General features: G+C 37.1%; 2 protein-coding genes across 5 annotated transcripts in view; one reads left to right on the top strand and one right to left on the bottom strand.

The window, feature by feature from the left end:
* The window catches only part of LOC113107631 (multiple PDZ domain protein-like), a 40,028-nt gene extending 28,079 nt beyond the window's left edge, over positions 1–11,949 (bottom strand). The window contains exons 1-14 of the mRNA XM_026270277.1: positions 11,718–11,949; positions 10,392–10,444; positions 10,023–10,192; positions 6,168–6,368; positions 5,944–6,080; positions 5,688–5,850; positions 4,523–4,645; positions 4,250–4,423; positions 3,405–3,501; positions 3,222–3,310; positions 1,888–2,125; positions 1,699–1,761; positions 509–585; positions 242–388 (exon numbers count right to left, since the gene is read on the bottom strand). Of these exons, the coding sequence (XP_026126062.1) occupies positions 242–388; positions 509–585; positions 1,699–1,761; positions 1,888–2,125; positions 3,222–3,310; positions 3,405–3,501; positions 4,250–4,423; positions 4,523–4,645; positions 5,688–5,850; positions 5,944–6,080; positions 6,168–6,368; positions 10,023–10,192; positions 10,392–10,398 (1,686 nt within the window). The 5' untranslated portion in view covers positions 10,399–10,444; positions 11,718–11,949. The remainder of the gene's footprint in view (positions 1–241; positions 389–508; positions 586–1,698; positions 1,762–1,887; positions 2,126–3,221; positions 3,311–3,404; positions 3,502–4,249; positions 4,424–4,522; positions 4,646–5,687; positions 5,851–5,943; positions 6,081–6,167; positions 6,369–10,022; positions 10,193–10,391; positions 10,445–11,717) is intronic.
* A 797-nt stretch (positions 11,950–12,746) lies between these two features.
* Positions 12,747–13,386, top strand: part of LOC113107602 (adhesion G protein-coupled receptor L3-like) — a 109,320-nt gene continuing 108,680 nt past the window's right edge. For all 4 annotated transcript variants that reach the window (XM_026270257.1, XM_026270248.1, XM_026270237.1 and 1 more), the window contains exon 1: positions 12,747–13,300. The gene's annotated coding sequence lies outside the window, so the exon portion shown is untranslated. The remainder of the gene's footprint in view (positions 13,301–13,386) is intronic.

Genomic DNA, 13,386 nt, shown 5'->3' with positions numbered 1-13,386 from the left:
GCAGTCAGCACCGGATAAAGTGCTATGCATAAAAACCAGAATGCAGAAGAGTTCAGTTATTATGCATGCATATGTTAGCAGGGTTTATGATAAGGGATTACAATGGCTTAATCTATAAACAACAGTATTATCTAAAGCTTGTTTGACTTTGATGTATAACCAAATATAATTTACATTAGCTTTTTAGGTAAATGCATTCTATAGTAATGAAGTACTGAAGTGAACATAAACTGAAGTGAACCTCTAGCAGTTCGTCTCCAGGATGAATGATTCCCGTCTGTCCGATCGGACCCTCTGGCAGTAAAGAGCAGATATAATGATGACCTTCCTTAGCCTCCAAACTCACACCAAGACCGCTGCTCTCAGTCAGTTTCTGTACCTGGGCCACCTGCGCATGTGCATACATCAACAGAGACATATACTGAATGTAAACATATGCTCACACACACACACACACACACACACTTGAAATGGAAAATACAGGAAAGGGAATACAGATGAGACGCACCATGACTTCATATTGAGGACCCAGCTTGCTTTGCCACTTCTTCTTCAATATATCCTCTTCATCAGGCAGTTTGCAAACTAAAACAAAATTTCACGTCACGCATAAATAAAAGACAACATGACTAAGGAGAATCGATTACGAAAGACAATGTATGTTTTCATCATAATAGAGTCTGGATTTCAATATCTATGTTAGAAATCATCAAGCAAGCTAAAGAAATTAACTGCTCAGTGTCCATGTATGTGTGATGTTAAATGAATCAGTATTTTGGCTTTAAAGCATTTATCTGTTATCGATGCTGATTAGACAGCTGTCGAAATGTACAAAAACTATTCAAGTTAACAGACTACATTAAATACAAGTTAAAGGAATATATTTGACCCAGAAATGAACATATTCTCACCCTCAGACCATCCAAAATGTAGATGTGAATGTTTCTCTATTGGAGCAGATTTAGCATTGCATCACATGCTCACCAACTGATGTTCTGCAGTGAATGGGTGCCGTCAGAATGAAAGTCCAAACAGCAGATAAAAACATTAATAATCCACACCAATCAAATTCATAAATTAATTCCAATCTTGTGAAGCCAAGAGCTGCGTGTTTGTAACTTTAAATCATTGCCTATGGCCAAAATATAAGTCCATAATAATGCTTACTCCAGAGAAAAAGTCCATCTCCTGTTGTCATTCACATTGAAATCCACATGCATATTTGTTTAGAACTGTTTTGGATTGTACTTGATCTGTGCATATTTTTCTCCTGATTCAGACCAGACAAAGTTTTCACTGGCAAAAGCAATATTATGCATAGAAGACTCATATATTAACTGGTAAAAACATAAAAAAATTTAATTAATGATGAATTTATTTATTACAAACATGCAGATTTTCACTTCACAAGATGCTAAATGATTGACAGGAGTGGTGTGGATTATTGTGGTGTTTTTAGCAGCTGTTTAGACTCTCATTCTGACGGCACCCATTCACTGCAGAGCATCCACTGGTGAGCAAGTGATACAATGCTTAATTTCTGATCAATTAAAATTCTCTTAAATCACAATTATATCAGTATATCATAGCAGATGTTTACTCGTACACTAACGAACCCAAGGAACAAAAGTCAAAATGAGTGGCTGTGATAATCAATGATAATCAAATATGCTAGAAAACAACATTTTCTGCTCTTACGTGAAACAATGTTGTTTCTGTTCTCCATGTTGGACTTTAAATAACAGCTTGGCGTTGACTCCACTGAGGTCACAGAAAGAACGAACAGACACAGAAGCTGTTATTAGATTCAAAGCAGGGTCAAAGACTTCACACAGAGAACGGGTCGAATGAGTGTAAATAAACCCAAGTGACGAGCGTTTCACTGACTGCACTCTCTGTTGAAGTTGAGGTCCCGGCGTTCAGTGTAGAAGACTTTCCCTGGGGGCAGGACAGGCTTCGTTTCGGGCAGACGTGGAGGCAGCGGAGGGGGAAGAAGCCCCAGAGGGCTCGAGTCTCTCTGAGAGATGGAGGACGCTGTCTGTGCTCCAGATGTTGAGCTCTTTCTCTGAAGAGAGATTTCTACTTGTTGACCAGTCGTGTGCAGAATCTCCGCTGCTTTCGGTTTCTAAAAACACCAACACCCCCCATTAAAATTGACAATTAAATAACATGTGCATAAAACTAATAATAATATGATTCATATAATTCATGTTCAGATATTTGAACGTTTGTCTTTTATTTATATGTTTTATATTATTCACAGTTATTGAAGTCACTAATATTGCTGGCTCAACGCTCATGTTCTTCAGCTTTAATCTCATAGTTTCCTATCTTTTAAGAGCACCTCTGACCCAATCAAAACCTAAAAGATAAGCAATACCTCTTATTTTCTGTTCAATCCAATATCACGTTCTATAGGAGCCAATCATGCAGACACCGTCCATTAAATGGAAAATATTTGCGTAATTACAGCCATTTAACATTATATCTGAAAGCCATCTTTGATCGTTTAATGAGTCTAAAGTGCTAATGATCAGAGTTTAGTGTTAGGATATCATTAATAACAATTAAAGAACTGATTTTTCACTAAAAACTTACATTATAACTATTATAGAGTCACATTAAGCTTCATCTTTATTGAGTGTGAAATAGCTCCAGATGATATCTGTGCTTGTGTCTTTCAGGATTTCTCTGTGTTAAGATGAATAGTTGCAAAGTTTAATAACTATATGTTAAGTTTTTCTCTTCAAAGTTTATGTCACGCATTGATTTTCATGCTAAATAATTCTTGCTACAACATTAATACCGACTATATTGATGCGTCATGACATTTTACCCATCTTTAGACACATTATCCCGCTGTTCTACCACAAAGCAAGCATGCATTTTTCAGAAATATTCCTAGTATACACTGTTTTGTTTCTGGTCATTTTGACCTCGGCAAAGAATACAATAAAAGCGATGACACTAAACTTCTGACAGGAGTGTATTTCCACAGTCTGTACAGCAGAATCCCATCATTATTTAAGCATTATTTAATGTTTCATATCTGAGCTCTCTAAACCTCCAAACACAATTAATGCAAAACTTTGTAAACATGTAAATAAATAGCTTGAAAGCATTAGAACTACTGTTTAACTTTACATGCACACACAAGGAAGATAAACAGATGTGATTCTCGAAAGACAAAGAGAAAACAAAGGTCTGTGATTTGGACTCACAGCAATGATGTGATCTCTGGTGTGAATTTGTCCATCCGGATTCACGGCTTTTCCTTTCAGTATGCTCTTTATTTCAAACCCACTGGACTCTAAAACACCCAATATTCATTTAATGTTTCACGTTTAACATTCTTAGACTCAACGGGAAAATAACTTCTGAAAGGAAACAGTAAGAAATCATACCTTTGTCCAGGTTATCCAGAGATCTGGAGATGCTGAAACCATTTTTGTTGTTACTGAATCTGATGCCGAACTCTTTTTCCTTTTTCTCTGCTAAACCCTGCAGAAGGATAATACTTTGTTTATTATCGGCTCATCAAATTATTAGTTTTTGTATCTTCAAAGACATAATACAAAGGCATTTATGATTATAATACGTAATCAAGATAAAAGACTTAGAAAGTGTGAATAAATATAACATTTGACAACAAACACGACATCTCTTTGCATTACATTGACTCTCTCACTTAACCACAATCTCCTTGTGTCTCAATGTCAGTGTCAATCAATTTTTGTTGAAAATAGAAATAGTTTTAATTTAATTAGCTTTAATTTCACCTTCAATTGTTTCCAAACTTGTATGATATAGGCTAAATAAAAAAGATCATTTATCATATGTCGCTTTTAAGTGCCATTATCAAAAAAATCCCCAAAAGTGTCAAGATATAATTTTTTTGTCATTATCGCACACCTCTAATATGAACACACACACACACACACATTTGTTTTTGTGTAAAGTGTGTTCATCCCATAGGTGTAATGGTTTTTATACTGTAGAAACTGTATATTCTATGGCCCTACACCAACCCTACACCTAACCCTAACCCTCACAGGAAACTTAATGCGTTTTTACTTTCTCAAAAAAACTCATTCTGTATGATTTATAAGCGTTTTGAAAAATGGGGACATGGGTTATGTCCTCATAAGTCACCCTCTCCTTGTAATACCTGTGTCATACCCATGTCATTATACAGAGTTGTGTCCTGATATGTCACACACACACACACACACACACAAGCATTTTGCACCTGTAGCTGGGTGATGGAAGGTGAAAGGTCACCATCAGTGGTTTCTCTGGCAATGATAAGTCTCACACGGGGACCAGCAAGACGGAGCTCACGTGCCACTTCCTCACTGCCCATAGTGGACACATCCACATCACCGATTCTGAGGAGCAGATCTCCACCGCGTAATCTCCCGTCCTGTGTGCACACGTCAAGGCATTTGCCACTCTTCCTAATTTGAATCAGTTTGTACATGTACAATTCAAAAACATAACAATAATGCTGATTCTCTCATACCCTTCCAGCTACACCATCAGGTAGGATGGTTTTTACCATGGTGCCAGTACTCCTCCCTCCAATGATGCCGAAGCCCAGACCCGATCCGTCATTCTGCAGCTCAATATGATGAAGTTGTCGAGGCTGTGGATTCAGATTTAAATTACAGTGCAAGAGAGACTGGGGCAAGTTGTCACACTTACTACAGTGAATATTTCTCAGGGTAAGTTTATTTTTTTAAATGTAACAAATCATTTCATGAAACAGAGTTTTTTTTTTACAAAATGCCATAACAATGTTGTGCCAAACAGACACTGGAATATCTTTATCTTTGATGAAAAGAAAGAATAGAATAGAAATGTTTTGTAACATTATGTCTTGATACTCTTAAAAAAAAATAAAAAAAAAACTTTTTAAACAGCTGTTACTTTGTATTTTTTTTTACGATCAATTTTACTAATCTCCACATGTGTATTATATTTTTATATCACTTGTTTTTAAAATTGAAATATTTATTATCTCAATAGAAAAATATGATCATGTTCTCTGTATTGTGTTTATAATTATATATTGAGATAAAAAAGGCAAAAAATTAAATAAAAAAGGCAACAAAAAAAAACTCACAAGGAAAGGTAAACACCATATAATCCAAAAAATGTAATTATTTTCCCCATCAAAAATTTTCCTTCATCTTTGAACCCCATATATAGTATACACAACTATTCAATTTTCTTTAAAGTAAATTTTTCGTAAGAATTTCATACTTTTCTTTCGCACTAAAAATGCACTAAATTGATCAAAATTGATGGTAAAGACTTGGTGAGCATGAAAAACCTCTTCTGAACAGTAGTGTATTATAATAGTCTTGCTAATAGAAGAAGGCTCAATTTAATCGCCACCATTACCAGGAAATCCTCTTTTTCCACAACAACCACCAAACCGAAAACCTCTGTTTTAAAAGCTAATGTAAACCATTTCAAATGTTAGATGTGCTGCACTTGTGGTAATGCAATCGAATTACTGTGGATCAGAATCAGATTTGAGATGTATGGTAAAGTGGGGCAGCTTTAAGGCATAAGACATTACAGCGTAAGATATGAGGCAAAACATGAGCTCAGGGTACATTTAAACAGCTATATTTAGGGAACTTTAAGAGATGTAGGCTAATGCATCTCCTAATGCTCACCTGTGGGGGGCTGAATGATGGGGCTGGTTCCCTGGCTATAATTAAGGTTACCACAGAAGCAGCATCTTGAAGAACCTGGAGAGCTTGTTCTTGAGTCACAGAGGATTCAAACAGCTTGCCATCCACTGCTAGAATCTGATCACCCTCATGCAGACGTCCATCACTAAATAAAGAATGGCTTCAGATCAATTTATGCACCTATCCAGAATAACATAATGTTTTTCTACACTGTACTTGAATCCTTGTCAGTGTATACCTGTATGCTACAGAGGCTGGCTGGATCTTCTGTATGAAGATACCATGACCTCCACTGCCTTCAGGATCCATACCAACAATGCTGATGCCTAAAGCACTTCCACCCTTCTCCAGCTCAAAACTAAGCACAGACCGACCCTGAAAGAGAAGTAAATACATGAGATAAGAAAGAATGGATTCAAACTGCAGTTTGTTTAAAGGTCCTCAATTATGGTGGTACAGTACCTTGGCCATGGACTGCAGCAGAGAAATGTCCACAGTGATGCAAGGGCCAAAGGTCACATGATTGGAGGATTGACATCGGTCATTTCGCCGCTGTGCTGAGAGATAAGAGTCTCTGTATCTCAGTGTGCATGAGGGATGGGATGTGCTCACAACATCTGCATCAACACTCAGTGACTGGGAAAGAGGCATTCTGGGGGAAACCTGTACAAACACACATCTAAAGTCATTTTCCACACCAAAATATTAACTATTTTCAGCACTTATAAGAAGAAATGTTTCTTAAGCAGCAAATCAGCATATTAGAATGATTTCTGATGAATCATGTGACATTCAAGATGGTGCTAAAAAATTCAGCTTTTGAATATAAATCATGTATTTTAACTTGTAATAATATTTCACAATATTACTGTTTTTGCTGATCGGATAAATGCAGTCCTGATGAGCCGAAGAGACTTTCAAAAAACAACAACCCCACATTTTTAACAGTAGTGTGTTTTTATACAAGGCAACAAGATACTGGCAATATATATACACAGACAAACACTTGATATCAGAAAGAAAGTGCAGTATTTAGATCAGTTTCATTGCTGGAGAGATGTTCAGTTATTCACATAATGTTCTCTCTTCAAATGAAAACAAGTGTAAATGTGAGCATTGCTATAAAAAAGTCTAAATGATTGAAGTCTGACGCGTAAAACATTAGCTCATTGTTATAATTCAGTCAGACTGCCAACTGAGCCTTTATTGCAACTTGGTCAAAGCTTGGGTATATATTCAGTTTATTAAAAGAGTGGTTATATTTCAGTGTTTCAAGTGTAATGGTCTAATGCACAGATATTTAGTAGGGTGCAAGCCAAGCCCATTGCTAAAACTAACTAATAACAGTGTGCTTTTTTTTGTTGTTGGAGTATCTCACTTTCTATTTGTCGTGTAGCAGTCAGGTTTAACACACTGGATTATTTTAATGAAATTATAGACATGCAAAATTGTTTCTGCAAATCTCAGGTTTAGCGATAGGAAAACAAACATACTTAGTTCACTATAAAAACAACACGAGTCAATGGAAAGTCCCCAGAATTACAGAAAGGTGTGTGTGACTTGCTGACCTCTGCATCTCTCTGGTTTCAGCACCGATTAAGCGGTCAGCTCAGGTAAGTAGCTTATACAACCTCAGTTTGGTGCTCGCTGCTGTTTTCAAAGAATCGTCTCTCTTAATGCATCACACACAATATACACAGAAGCACTTACCATTGACGTGGAACACAGTCAGACGTCTCCTTACAAATAATGTTCAAATATACAAATCTAAATTTGATTTAGAATGCGCATCTGAAGAAACCGAATTTATTCAGCTAATTTAATGCATTAAAAAATTATCATGCAGATTTTTTTCCTGATGTATCAGAAGACAAAGTATATTTTTATTGCATATGCTACTTTCATTGAGCTCTTGAGAGGAGAGTGAATTAATTATTGAATAATAAATTAATTGTTTGGCAACCGAAAACTTTCTAAAAACTATTTTAGAAAGATGACAAAATCCAGCCTATTACATTACAGAATGCAAACAGGAAATGATAAGATTGATTAAAGATTGATTCATATAAACAACTCAATGCTAATGATTATCCATGGCAAGTGGCCTGACCAATACAAAGTGAGCAGCAAGAAGATTATCTGATATATAGTTTTGCTGAAGTAGCTACATCTCATGGCATATTAGCAAACCCATAAACGTGTGATTTTTCATGACAAACAGCCCGTTTAGTGCTTGGTTTACTGGAGTCGCTCATCTGGCGCCTGCTGCTCCTCTCATTTCAGCCTGCTAGAAGATTCTAACACAATCAATTATGGTTGTACCAAATAAATCTGAATGTAACATCCACTGTCTATTTTTATGATGATATCCGAGGAGCTAAATTACCTGAGCTGCTCTTTGAAAGCTTGGGACAACGCAGGCCATTTTCGCGAGAACATTTCCCATCATTACCTTGCATCATAACACACATATACACACACACACACACACACACCTTTGAGACTCTTTCACCTAGTATCCTTGAATAACCTCTCATGCCTCCCACTCATATCTGCTGGGCTTCTCTGACCGCTTTATGCTCTGTAAATGTAGTCCTCTGGGTCAATGTGGTTATTACACTAAGCACAGTTAAAGTCAAATGTCAAATACAAGCTCAGGTCGAAATTCAATGCATGCAACTATTTTTACATTCAGTGGAACATCCACTAGAAGTTAGACTCAGTTGACAGCATTTATGGCATAAAGTTTATTAGGAAAACAAAGAGATTTTAGGGTAACAATAGAAACTAAAGCTGCAGTAGGTAACTTTTGTAAAAATGTATTTTTTACATATTTGTTAAACCTGTTGTCATTTGTTAAACATTATGTCCTGACAGTAGAATATGAGACAGATAATCTGTGAAAAAATCAAGCTCCTCTGGCTCCTCCCAGTGTCCTATTGTCGTTTGCAGAAACTCAATCGCTCCCGGTAAGAAACAACCAATCAGAGCTGCGGTCCGTAACTTTTTTGTGTTCAAGATTTACAAAATGTATATAATAAGCGAGTACACCATGAATCCATTTTCCAAACCGTGTTTTTAGCCTGTCCTCAATCACTAGGTGCACCTATAATAAGTGTTTATATTCGGACTATTTTAGATTGCTTCGGGGATACCGCGGCGGAGTAATCCAGTACCTTTGTGATTCTTCATAGACATAAACAGAGAGAAGTAGTTCCGGCTACGATGTTCTTCCGCAAGACGCAAGCAGTTCTGTTTATTAACCGCTAGAGCGTCAAAAGTTACCGACTGCAGCTTTAATAGGGACAGTATTTGGAGGTTGTAAAAGCAGAAAAGTGAATCTTATAATTTTATAAAAGCAATTATAAAATTTGTTAAGGGTGCAGGTTACTGTACCTTTGTATAGTGATATTCTGCTGGTAGTCATTTCAATAATAATCTGTGATATTTGGAGTTTTGTGTGATTGTAGATTTTGCAACTAAACTTTGAACATCCAAATTGCACGCTGTGATCAATATAAAGCTGTTTAGCTTCGAAGGGACCTCAGATTTAGCTGTGTTTCATGCAACACTGTTGATAATGGACAAAAAGGCTTCTAAACTCAATACATTTTGATAGTGTGACTCTTCTGTTTATTATTTGAACTGTAAAGCTGACAAAGCTGTAAAATGTGGTATAATTTACCAAATACAGATTCATTTATTTCATGCAAAAATCTTGTTAACATGTGTATTGTTTATATATTGCAGCTTTACTATCAATCACCAAGAATATTAATGGATTGTCCCCCATTTCACCCTTTTTTAAAGCAGAATAGGGACAAAGTTATGCCACAACTGTTATCAATTGAGACTTGTACTGAATCCAAAACAGTCCTTTAAGAAAGGATTGTCTCTTGTTTTATTTCATCTAATAATAGACACTGAAACAGAGCTGATGTAGTCAGGGAAGAAGATGTGAATCAAAATGATCCATATGAAATATATTGTATAATTGTTTAAAAAATATACCTGCATGAAAATTTCCATTTCAGTAGTTGTGGAGTCGGATATCAGCATAACATATAATTTTGTTTAATACACTTCACAAGATCAGTTATGAAGGTAATGACAGAAATATGGCACAAAATTAATCTATATGTGTCATGTCATAAATATTTTTTATTTTATTTTGCATACACCGATTCATTGAATACATTTATTAAAAATAAAACACTACATAATGTTAAAGCACACTATCGTCTGATGTGTTTTCGTGTCAGTGTGTGCCTTTTTTTTGGGTCGTGCACTTTAATGACGGTGTTATTAGTCTCTGACCTGTTGTTGCTGATGCTGTTGTCCGGTGTCTTGCATAATGAGGATCTGGTGAAACAGGGGACTCTGTAAAACACTCTTGAGCAGACTGAGTTTTTCCTCAGCAGGTAGTTCTCCCTTCTTCTTCAGCCGCTCCTGCAGCCGCTCCACGGCCAGCAAAGCACGCTGTGTGTCTATACACACACACACACACACACATACGCATAAATATATCAATGACATGGGCACATGCAGTGACATCAGTTGATGTACAATGTATGAGTGTGAATATCACATGCAGATTAAGGAAATGGTCATCATAAATTGTGAAAGACAGATTAAGACACACATGCTGGCTAAAATAATGATGTGGTGTTAACACCTCATACATACCCATCATTTTCAGCTCTTTGGGTAATGAATTACCAGCTCTCTCTTTCTGACATCTAAAACAATGCAAGAAAATTAATGTCAGGACCATCAGACGTAATTGCATTGAGCATATTCTAGATACAAATCAACAAACAGATTTGTCTATTTCTCATCCTACGAAAGAGGGACTTGCATCTTAATCACTGACTGGCATGCGCACCTGACAGACCTTACCTGTGACAGCGACGGTGACGTTTGGCATCTAGTGACGCTTCTGTAACCGATGACAGGCTTTATGAATTGCACAGACGGTTCACGTCACATCTCACCGATCGCTCTGATAACGCTTGCTGTAATCGGTTATTCATGCTGATGTAATCTGGCACCTCTGTGATCTGCGCGAGCGCTCGTGTCTGCGCCGCGCTGCTCCGGTAATGCGCTTACCGGTCAGGTTTAGTAGCTGTAAACGGACTTAAACTGTGCACGACGGTAATTAACCGGGACAGATGTCCTTCCAGCATACCTGATAGCGCCTGGCGGTGGGCGGTGTGGCGGACAACAATAGTAACCAAGGGAAAACAAATCAAGGGGTTTCTTTTAAGCGGGCGAAGCTGATAGATGCGTAAATATGCAAAGAGGTTCTGAACCATGGAGCCTCAGCACATCACCAAGGGGGTTGCACGATTTAAAATAAGTCATATCGAACGATCTTGAAATCATATATGGAGTGCATAAATTGTCAAGTGTGCAAATTGTTTATTATTTCCAGTTTTCAATATTAAAAATTGATTATGGACTACCCTGCCCCTTATATGTAGGAGCCCAAATTGTTTAGGTTTCAGTAACCACAAAAGTTACTTTACAAGTAAGGAGTAGCCATAGCAACAGATGCTGGGTCGCTGTCTGCATCGGATGCGTCATAGAAAAACAGTTCTGTCATTATTGATCAAGTAGCCTAATTATAGATTTACAACTCACAATAATATATCAGTGGTACATTAAAATGTCGTTAAGATAGGCTAGTTGAGAGACGCATTGTTGCTTAACGTAAAAATAGATGACAACATTAGGTTATTAAATATGTGTTGTCCATCATATAGCCTAGGCTATAATGTAACAAATTGAGTTTATTATGCATAGGTTAATTGCGAATTTAAAACAAGTTATGGCTAGACTACAGAGTAAATGGGATCTGTCTGTAAGGACAACAAAAACAGTTTGCTAAAATAAATCCTATAGCTAAATAAATTCAGCATGCCATGGTTCAGGTGTAACTGACAGCTGCGATGCCATCTTCATTCGTTACGTAAGGATCAATAAAAGCTGATCTCCCCACTTCACATTTACCTTCAGATCAACAGGTTGCATGAAAAACTGCCGCTCGCGGATCGTCTCGTCTCGTCTCGTCTCGTCTCATCGGATGATGAAAAGTCGGGGCTCAATTTAAAACATTTTCAGACGTCGTAATTATTATTTAGAAAGCCCAGGGTTTGCGCGAGAGTGATAACTGTCTGTCACTCACCGCGCATGTCCGCGATGCGCCTTTGATGCTCGTGCATGAGTGTCATGTAAATGGATGATCAGGCCTCTCCCCCTCATTTAATGATAACAGAGACATCAGCTCATGAGAGACATTTAAATTAATGTATGTCCACAAATTATAATTTGCCAATGTGATGTTTTCTATTATGCTTTATTACCCTAATGTCCTTAATATTAGCCTACAACAGATGGATGCCAAAAAAAAAAAAAAAAAAAAATCCCTTTCGTCTCATAAAATAGAGGCTCATACATTTTCATAATTTTTTTTTTAGATCTTATGTGTGTCCCAAATAAATATGTAAATATCCAAATATAAATATTTATTTAAAAGACTAAGCATCAGCACTGTTACTATCAGATGATGGTAAAAATATAATGAAACAATCGATTAATAAAATAATCATCATCGTTTCAGAATTCGAGTTCTTTATGAACAAATAATTATCTTCGACATTTATTTTTTTAAATTACTTTATCTTATGTTTGTTACAGTACATACAGAACACAGTCAGTGAACAATCTTGAAATGCTTAAATCTCAACCCCATGATTTTAAATTTATTAAATTGATCATCTGAAATCTGAACATGCATGTAGAGCTATCGTTATTATATATATTTTGTATTTTTTTAAACAGGTTCCAGTGTCCAGGGTATAACCTGGCTACATTTACGTCTACTTTGATGTTTCTGTATCCCAACTTTATTTATAATCTGTAAAATTAATTCAGCCAACAGTTTATTACTCAAACACGCAGTTTTAAGCTTTTTGAAGCTTAAATAAATGTAAAGGAAAAAGAAAAACACATCTCAAAACAGAAAAGTTACACTGCACACATTTCAATGAAAGACCCCTCAAGTGAAGGGAAGGTCGACCCTCACTGCTGTGCGCGCTCTCGACCGCCAGAGCGTGCTCAAGTCCTCCCGTCATCACTCCTCTCTTATCCTCCCTTTCTTTCTCTTTCCCTCCCTCCCACCCTCCATCCGTGAATCAAGCATCACTTTACTTCCAAATTGGCTTGTCATTTTCTCTCCTCGCGCGTGCATTAGCTGTCGGGTCGCATGGACGATCTAGCGATGGACTGGCGCTGATGCCATCGCTGGACCCACTCTGCGCATCTTCCTCTTATTCCAGAAAAACACTGATCGGGATACAGCACAGGGCACTGTATATCCATTGGGTTTGGGGGACGCAGGATACTCGAAATATACTGTTCCACCTCGTCGTGGTTCTTCAGGAGGCTTCATAAACGCGCATCTGGGAACCATCATCTGCGTGTTTTATTCACACACTGTCACGGGAATAAAGGAGCATTCTGAGATCTCACACAGCCTGATGCTGTTGAACACATCCGGAGCTGACTATTATTCCAGTGCTTTATAAGATGCGGTGAGTCACAATGCTTTTAAACGAGGGGACGTTATTTCGTAAGAAACAATAAATCAATAACCGATCGACGTTTGATTGACAGTGGC

The sequence above is a fragment of the Carassius auratus genome, chromosome 1 (genome assembly GCF_003368295.1).
Source record: "Carassius auratus strain Wakin chromosome 1, ASM336829v1, whole genome shotgun sequence".
In the NCBI taxonomy this organism is placed as follows: domain Eukaryota; kingdom Metazoa; phylum Chordata; class Actinopteri; order Cypriniformes; family Cyprinidae; genus Carassius; species Carassius auratus.
Note: the sequence above shows the minus strand (reverse complement) of the source record. Positions and strands in the feature narration are given on the sequence as shown.